The following is a 9,728-nucleotide window of genomic DNA, read 5'->3' as shown; positions in this document are numbered from 1 at the left end:
AATTTCACCTGACATGTAATTGAAGTGCCAATCATTCACTGGTAAGAAACACTTTTTATTCTAAGTTCAGTTATGTGATTGAATAAGCACTAAAGAACCTTTTTTTCCTCCCAGGCACTAAAGTAGCAAGTTTCCACTGGTCCTGAACACGGAGACAGAAGCTAATAGGTAAGTGACCAGACAGCTGAATGAATCCATATTTTGCTACAATAGCTCAACACAGAAGCATAGATCTGCTGAAAGAAAGTATTCTTGTGACTTTGAATACAATATGCTTTTAATAGTTGTTGTACAAGAGACAAATGTATTCTAGACATTTTTTCATTGTACAGTATAATACATTTAAAAGCATGTAATATGTCCCAAACATAATGAAGTCTGTATATTGTGTTTGCTAAACATATTTGGCTAAGAATGGTATATTCTAGCCCATACTTTAGAGTTAGAAATTCAGGTATGTGAACAGGGATATAGTTTTATAACTCTTTTGGTCTATTTAACAGGAAACCAACCAACTGAAGAAGAACTTCATCATTAAAGCCTTTCACACTACCATCTTCAACGACATCATATAACGGCTTACTGTCAGTTCCCCAGCAGATATTCTTCCGAGAGCTTTTCTGAATTGTTTCTGCAGTTAATGCTAAAGTATTTAACTGGTAACAAAAGAAAGCAAAGTATTTTCCATCTGTCACTACAGCCTGTGATACAAAAGGACGAGTCACATCTGCTTCATTCCAGAACCCTATAAAAAATAAAAAGCACTGGTTACAGGACTCAGTTCTCATCAGTGTACATATTTAAATCCTGCTTCTGAAATACAGAAAAATAGTAGTTGAAATAAAAAAGATGAAACACAGACACTAGTTAAAAGTTTTTCCAAGATCAGAGAGCTCAGAGACACGCTAGCATAACTAGGTTCTGTACGTAGCTCCTTTTAAGACCTGGACATCAATTACAGTGTTAACACAAGCTGATTGATATAAAATCATATGACATTCTGAAGTTACCTATGTATGCTGTTAACACATCCAAGGCCTGCAAATGATCTGAGGGGAAATGGCTTAACTATTCCACACTTCACAGGGCAATAAACAGTTGTTCAAAACAGAAGCTTGCATGCATACATATAATTTTATAAATCTGTCATACAACACCAAGAATGTAATGTCAATATGAATCAATACTTCAAATAATCTGTGTTGCATATCAGCAGTCAAAAAATGTTTTTCCATAGTTATGCAAATCAGCCAGCACACACGGTGACATTCTTTAATTCAACATGTTGCCTCACAACTGAACCTACAAACCACAGGCACCTTATAGTAACAGTAACTGAATTATATTTACATGAGTTAAGCTCTTCTCTACTTCTCTGGCTCGGTGTTGAAATACAAATACAGTCTTGTGAATGTCATGCTGAATGTAATGAGCACATCACACTTCCAACAGAAGATAGCTTTCCTTATGTAAATGTAGTACTAACTATGATATTTACATACTGGAATGTATAGATACTGGCAACTGAGAAGCCAAGAACTAACATGTTTTCTTCATTCTTCATTTCTTTACTCTCCCCTTCTCAACAGATTCAGGACACTTCTCTCCACCATTCCCTCACTCCTCTCAGTTTCATTAATAGAGTATCTGAGAATAAGAATCCTTCTTTCACTAGAACAGCAGATCACAATTTAAATTTGAAAATTTTAATTTTTTTAAAGTTTCAAATTCAACTCTGACACAGTACCATTATTTGTCAGAAGAATCACCAACTGACAAAACCTGTAATGAAATGTTCCTGTTTAAGATAATTTTCTCCTTCAAGGAAAAAAAATTCAAAGGGCTCCTTCTCTTTATTTCAAATCGAGAGGTGAGCTGCAGTAACTATTATGAGCTGCTTTCTTTGGTACTTCTGGTTTTCATTCTCACCAACAGCAGATGAAAAGAAAAGTGCAGCAAAAGAATGTGTGAGAAACTACAGTAGTAACACAAACTTTTTTTTAACTAGAATGCTTCAAACAACCTGGCAAGAATTTAAAAGACATCTTAATTTCAGCTTCTGTTTCTTGAACAGCCTAAAATTTCAAAGCGAAATTACCATCACACTAATGATATTTTCAGAAGGCACTTATTCCCTAAAATACTAACTATATAATTCCTTCATAATAGAATCCTAAAAACAACCAAACACACACACACAAAAAAAAAAAAAACCACACACCACAGCTTTCCATTTGGTTTACTCCCTAAGAGGAGAAAGATCGTCATTTGGCACTTTGCACACTGTAATCTGCTACCTATGCTACAGGTCAGTCTGACTGTATTTTTATACTGCGTTATTATACATGTGTTTTAGAACTGCAGTATCTCAGAAGAAAAAAAAAATGAAACATTTCCTGGAGGAAGATGTATGAGTAAAATTCATCTATCTATCCATGTGTCCTCAGGTGTTTTTTTCTGTTTGTTTTTACACAATCAGGCATTAAATCCTACAGTGACTGTCTTACCTTGATACATTGCTTGAGCTGCTGTCCAAGCAAAGAGACTTGCAATGCCATTAGCTCGATAAACAACTTCAATCTGATCCTCAAGATTTGCTACTATAAACCTTTGCCTTTTCAGTTTATCAGGAATAAGATGAAACTGGGTGTGGCCATAGCAGCATGGATCTGCTACCTTTGATCCTGTATCCACCAAAAGAAAAGGAAATTACAAATGAGTAACAGAATGCTCCTCATAATTTAAAAAAAAAAAAACAAAAAAAAAAAAACAGAAACCAAACAACCCATAGTTATTCACTATCAAAGCCCAAACCTCAGAAAATTTAAACCTCAACCAAAAATCCATACAAATACTGAGATTCTCCCTTTAGTGTGAGAACTGAGTGCTTGCCCAATTCCCAGAGTTCACAAAATATCTCTGAAGGATACGTACCAATACAAAGTAAGTTCTTCCGATGCACTGCTATTCAACTCAACTTTTTTAAACAAATCCTAAGACAAAATGTGATAAGTACAAGAGGATGGCATTGCTCATTATATAACTGATACGGAACTATCTATTGATATTTGTTTATTATGTATAACAGTCATGTATTACATATAAACATATAAATAGGTAGCTCTCTGCTGAAAGAAGATTTCTGGGGGAGATTGTTGTTTTTTTTTTACATAGAAAAAAAAACAGCTAATATTTCATGACCAGAAAGTCTTACCTATAAATACCTTGTTTTCATACTGTTTTTTGAACAATGGCAGTTTGGATGGTTTGTGATCAATAACTGGAACATCTCCAAGATCTGACTCCAGTGGTACAATCTTGAAAGAAACAGAAAAAAACAGACATTGTGTAACCCGTGTTTCTGATATCAGGAAGAATACAGTTTTCTGGTCAAGCACAAGAAGGTGAAAGTCGTGTTCACTGACACTCACTCTCCCTCTCTCTATATATATATATATGTATATATGTTATATATAACTTACTGAGAATATTTTTGCAACAGAACTTCTTCACTGTCTTAAAGCAAGTGTTAATACACATGCATGTTATATTCATGTCTGAATTTTTGTAAAATTTAAACACTCATGTGAAACAGCACTTGTTAGTTACAAAAGCAGTTCTAACAGCAGTCAAACTAACTCGAAGAAGAAGAGTGAGCTTACTGTCATTGCTGTGAATTATGAAATATTTTAAGGGGTGCTAAGTAAAAAAGATAGATGCCCATACATAATACTGCATCATAGAACATAACCATTAATATTTATAAACTAGTGATTTAGAAAATTAAAGCATGCTTGTGCGTTCCTACCATTTATTAATGAGTTTATTCTCAGAAAAACTTGTCAGAATCACAGCATTTAACTGATTCCATTTATTAACATTAGTGGGCCTTTGCTGCGCCGACAGTGCAGGCAGTAATCAATCACAAATAGCATCAGGGACTTCTTGCATCACATATTTGTACCAATTCTAGCAAAAAAACTTGTTTAAAAAACTGTGCATAATAGCCTAAGCAAACTGTTCCATTATGTAGGGAAAGAGTTCTACAAATGATTTACAGAAAGTGGAGCACAGTTTTAAGTGCGATGAAAAGGGAGTAACATCCCCTTTAGCACTCTGTGAACATAAAGGATAAGTGTCAGAATACTGAATCACCTCCCATAAAAGTCAAAATTTCAAAAATCAACGGTTAAGCTCAGACACTAGATACATGCTCTCATTCTTTGTTTAATTTTCATTTCTCTCATCATCTTATTTATTTTCCTTCATTGGTAAAATACCCTCCACATTACATTCCTTATTTTTGACTCCACTTATTGGCACAACCATGAAACTTAAAAGCAACAATTAGCTAATGCTAACAACATATCTAAAGCATGAGTGTGACTAATACAAAGTTCAGAAGGTTTTCTCAATAGCTACACAGCATTTACTTTCACTGCAAGCAATAAGAGTAGTAAGACACAGAAACATACTATGATTAAGCAGGTCTTGTAGATCTTACACCACATACTACTACATGGCTTCAGCAACAGAAATGTAAATGAAAACACACGTTATTAATTTGCTGTTGAAAATATTCACACCTCTGGAAGCTGCTTTGGTACACGGATCTGGAGGTGAGGCTTATCATCTATCTGAAATCGCACAGGATCGACTCTACCTTTTCGATGTCCATGAACAACAACTTCCTCGCCATGATGCCAGTAATAGTTAACCTCGGGGTTTAGGTCTGAAAGAGAGTAAAGAAGCAGCGACAGAGATCACATATTTGTACTTTAATCCCCACCATCATAACAGGATAGCAAGATAACTCCAAACCCACTCACACCGTATGGGACAGCAGTGACCAGACCAACAGCAGCGCTGAACACACTGCACTAGTGACACTGCCACAGCACTCACAGCCCTGCCCAGGAAGCCCGCATCCCTCTCCCACCACCCACCCCCACTCCGCACCCATAGAGGAGGCAGCCAACAGCGGGTTGCGCTTGCACAGAAAAGCGGCAAGAGAGGAAACAAGCTGTGTGAGGAAAGGCGCGGGCGTGTGGTCCTGGTCCCGGTAGAGGAACGGCCGCTTCTTGTTCTGGTAGAAGCTTTCCTGCAGGAGCGCGTCGCACGCGAGGTCCCGCAGCGCTCCCATGTCCAGCTCTGCTGCCGCTTCGGCCGCGGGCTCCATCGAACCTCCGGCCCCCGGTGCCGCCGCTCCCGGCCCCGAAGCCGCTGTGGTTCCCTGCTGCAAGGCCTCCGCTGTGGTTCCCTGCTGCAAGGCCTCCGCGGACCCCGCCCCAGCCTCGGGTGCTTTCGCGGCCGCTGGCGGCGGTGCGGGCGGCAGCCCCGGCACGAAGGCGGTCTTGGTGAAGCTCCGGTACCAGCGGTCGGCGTTGAGGGCGAAGGTCTGCGGGTAAACCATGTACTTGGGGCGCTGCAGCTTCCCGTACAGCCGCAGCTTTTCCTCGATAGTGGCAGCCTCGTGCACCTGCTGGTAGAAGAGCTCCAGGCGGCGCCGTTTAGCCGCCTTACTCCTCGCCGTGTGGGACGCCACGATGGGGGGGTAGAGCGGGGCGGGAGCGGGGGCGGGCGGCGGGACGGACGGGTCCTGAGAGAACCAGCGGCGGCCGGGCCACATCAACCGCCACCCCCTGCACGCCGCCATCTTGCAGAGCTGAGAGACAGCGGAAGGGCACGGCGCTCACACGAGCAGCTCGATTGGACGGCTGACACCACGTGAAAGAGGCAACCACCAATCGGAGTGCCCGTACCATAGAGCGAGCGGTGCCGGGAAAACAAAATAGGGCGGGGGTTTAAAATGAGTCACGCTGCCACGCGCCCGGCTCCGGGAAGGGCGGCGTGGGTTGTGCGCATGCGCTGTGGGTTTCCCGCCGCTTCCTGAGAAACGGGAAGGGGGTAGCGGGAGACCTCGGTCCCGCTTGAGATTGAATTCCATTGTTTGGAGCTCAGATTTTGAAAGAATTTGTTAATGTACAGGTTGGCAAACGCTGGTTTGTGGTGAAGACTTAGAATATTAATAAAAGTCAAGTACGAATGTGACTGAGTTAAAATGGGGGGTCACTTGAGGATTTTAAAATCCATCTCTTTCCAATTTGAAGAGGAGAATATTGTGAGGTACCCTGTCAAGAGCCTTATTGAAGGCCAGATAGATGACAACAGTGGCTCTTCCTTTGTCCTTTGATAAACTTATATCATAGAAAGTCACTAGTTTGGCCAACCAGGATTTACCCTTGGTGAAACCATGCTGGTTATTCCATATCACGTCCCTATCGTCCATGTGCCTTAGCAGAGAACTTGCGCTGGATAGGGCTTATCCCCTGCTGATTCTCCTTGGCTGTACTCTTGCTGCTAATATTTTATATTAGCATATATAATAATTTTACAACTATTTACATAAATATTTACAACTAACAAAAAAAATATAATATTTTTACAACTATTAATATATTAATATATTAATAGTTGTAAAAAATATTTTTTGTTGTCTTTAGCAGTGGTGGCCAGATTAAGTTCATGCAGGGTTTTCCCCTTTTTAATTTTCTTTCTGTGTAACACACATTCTTCCTGAGTTGACTGACCTGTCTTCCAAAGATGGTAAGCTCTTTTTTTACATTTATTTTAGCCAGTTTTCTTCCCCACTGTCTCATCTTACAGCACAGGGACAGCCTGTTCCTGCACCTTTCAGATTTCCTTCTTGAGGAATGACCAGCCTTCCTGGACCCCTTTGCTTTATTGGACTGACTCCCAAGAGATTCTCCCAACCATTGTTTTGAACAGTTCAGAGGCTGTCTTCCGGAAGCCTAAGGTAGCAGATGAGCTGATTCCCCTCCTGACTTCAGCAAGAATCAAGAACTCTATCATTCTGTGGTTGCTGTGCCCAAGATAGCTTCTGATCACCATGTCTCCTCCCACTTGTCCACTGTTTGTAAACAGCAAGTCTAGTGGGAGAGCACCTGTGGGATTAACTTGCAATTTTGCAGCTCCTGCAAAAGTGTTCAGTTCCTGTACATGCTAAGCTGTTATTTTTTTTGTGTGTTTTTCTTCATGCCTGTGCTGCTGTACCAACACTGTGTCCCTCCTCAGAGATCTGCAGCATCATTTAGAAGGGTGAGATGGGAAATTACAATGAAATTAAAGTACACCAAATGAGAAATCTCTGAAGGGAGCCACATACTAGCCATGGATTTTGTTGCAGACAGAGTAACAAAAGATGCTGTAGTTCCAGACTCTAGAGCATTGATGGCAAACTGTTGGCCTATCTGAGTACATGCTGTGAGTCAGTGATGTCTCATGCCAGTTCTCATAGAAAGTTAGATATTATACAACTTGAAAACAGGTCAGAAATCACTTCTAAAAGTTCAGAGTGAAGAGACTCTAGAGATGTGAAAAATGTATTTATCTTTGTTGGGTATTTATTTTATTTTATTTTATTTTATTTTATTTTATTTTATTTTATTTTATTTTATTTTATTTTATTTTAATATAATCTTAAGGCCTCAGAAGAAGACCAAAGCTCCACTGCTAAATATCATATCCTACCTGTACATAAAAACTGTCTGTTTTGCAGTGTACTTTTCAGTATGCTGTAGACAACACACTTTTCAAAGTATCATTCTAAACAATTAAGTTTATTATAGAATTTCACAAAGCAACAGTGTTAGCCAGTGTCTCTCAATTTTTGGACAGATTTGGATCCCTGTTCTTTATGATGATCTTGAAGGACGAAGACTAGATTTCCACTAAACAGGAATATCTTTGTTTCTAATCAGTTAAGTTTAATTGCCTGTGTAGCTGTAAGTTTTGCTTGTGATGCAGGTCTCGATCCACAAAATAAGTTTACTGAGGACTCTGCATCATCCTCTCGTAACTTACAAAATCTCAGACTAGTACCAGAACTCACCTATTTATAGACAAAGTTAATAGAGTAACTAATATGTATGGGGTATTTAGGGACTAGAATAGATGTCTCTTGAAGGTCTTTTCACCCTCTTATTGGCATAGCTCTGTTTAGAACACATTCCAGAAGTTTAAACGTTCATTATTTCTCAGAGAACACATGATAGAGACATTCATCGGAGAAAAAAGCGAGTGCCATATTCATGCTTACACTCTCTATCTCTGACTGACTCGTTGGTAAAGAGAGTGTCAACTGCTTCCTGCCCTCTTCAGTTGGGATTACTATCTTTATAGATATGTTTTTATATATAGTCTACAACATTTGTCACCTTAAGTACAGTGAGACTGTATGCACTATGTAAAAGTCCACATATTATAGTAGACACAATCTGAACTGTTGACAGATGTTCATTATTTTATGATTTATCTCATTCGCTTACTTTAAAAGAGATTATATGTTATAGCAACAGCTGCTGGATAATAATTTAAACAACCCATTCAGTATATACATGCATTAGGGTTAAGCCAATATCATATTTCCTAACTAAAATCCATCAACAAAAACATAGGATTTCCAGATATCTTTAGAGGAATGAAAAGTTCATGTGATAGGCTGCACATACTTCAAAATGAAAGAGCTTCTACAACTTTATAGCACCCCAAACAGCACCATCTGAATTAAGCTGCATTAGGTTTCAGCTGTTATGGCTGAAACCAGTGTAGCTACTCAAAAGAAATTTCTTTTGTTCTGCAGTTGATTGTGTTCCTGTATAAATCAAGGATCAGTCTTCTGCCCCTAAATCTTAAGCAAAATCAAAGATCCTCTGTCACAGGACAATAGGAAAAATAGAAATCTTAGTCAGTTTTATATAGAATTTTGAGAAGTTTTATATAGAAGTTTGAGAGTAGTATAATTGGTAATTTGGTGCCTTTTTCTATACTTTAAAGAAACCTTTATTGATAGACTCAGAGCTACTGACTACTGAAACTAGCTAGAATTTCTTCCCTAACCATACTTAACATTTAGTGGGTTTGATGGTCAGCTGGTAGTCAGTCTAGAGGATGACTGTAATATAAATACATGACCTGGCTGGCAACTCACAACTGACATGCTTTCAAATGGTTGCTAAGACTGTGTCTCTAAATAGAAGAATGACAACATATAACTAGACATTTTCTTTTTTCTTTCTTCATATCCTTCTAGTGCTGACTTCACGAAATGTGGCATGGCCTCATCTGAGCATTATAAAGCATATAGGCTGGCAGGGACCAGAACTCACCAGTCCAGCATTACTTAAAGTAGGAATCATTAGATTAGGCTTCTCAGAGCTGTGTCCTGTCAACCTTTGGATGCCTCCCAAGATAGAGACTGTAGGATTTATTGTTTCAGTGTTCAGTTATCCTTGTGGTAGAAATATTTTTTCTCATATCATAGTACATTATCATAATTTTCTTACTTCCATCTTATGCCTGTTTGTCCTCAGCCTTTTACTCTGCTCCTCAAAACAAACAAACAAACAAAGTCTGTTCTCTCGTAGATGTCCAATTAGGTAACTGAATACACCAATAGGATCTTACCTAAGACTTCCCTTTACCAAGCTGAACAAGCCTTCATCACTCAGCTTCTACTCACAGGGCAAGAGCTCCAAACTCTGCACATCTCAGTAGCTCACTACTAAGCATGCTTCCATCTGTTAATCTTTCCTTTCAGCCCATATCTCTGGACTGCAATAACCTCAATGTATAATTGTATGCACAACAACATGGCCTATTCAAGGTACTATGACTAATACTAAGTCCACTTGGCAACCCAATGTATG

The 9,728-nt window shown here is 39.3% G+C and overlaps 1 protein-coding gene across 1 annotated transcript; it reads right to left on the bottom strand.

The window, feature by feature from the left end:
- Positions 1-259: 259 nt before the first annotated feature.
- On the bottom strand, positions 260-5,672 carry MRPS30 (mitochondrial ribosomal protein S30). The gene is made up of 5 exons (XM_015848685.3): positions 4,960-5,672; positions 4,587-4,732; positions 3,215-3,317; positions 2,508-2,684; positions 260-745 (listed from the first exon to the last, which is right to left on the bottom strand). Exons 1-5 carry the CDS (start codon positions 5,654-5,656, stop codon positions 477-479), a joined length of 1,392 nt encoding a protein of 463 aa, XP_015704171.2. The 5' UTR covers positions 5,657-5,672; the 3' UTR covers positions 260-476.
- Between the last annotated feature and the right edge of the window lie 4,056 nt (positions 5,673-9,728).

This window comes from Coturnix japonica, chromosome Z (assembly GCF_054131305.1).
Source record: "Coturnix japonica strain WE chromosome Z, WE-NBRP24, whole genome shotgun sequence".
NCBI lineage: Eukaryota > Metazoa > Chordata > Aves > Galliformes > Phasianidae > Coturnix > Coturnix japonica.
This window is presented reverse-complemented; position numbering and strand designations above follow the sequence as displayed.

Bases quoted from the DNA above. Each gene is read 5' to 3' on its own strand.
- MRPS30 (XM_015848685.3), bottom strand. From the start codon at position 5,656: ATGGCGGCGTGCAGGGGGTGGCGGTTGATGTGGCCCGGCCGCCGCTGG. The intron at 4,733-4,959 runs GTGCGGAGTGGG...ACTCTCTTTCAG, and splicing joins GTTGGCTGCCTCCTCTATGG to ACCTAAACCCCGAGGTTAAC. The intron at 3,318-4,586 runs GTGTGAATATTT...GTTTCTTTCAAG, and splicing joins TACCAAAGCAGCTTCCAGAG to ATTGTACCACTGGAGTCAGA.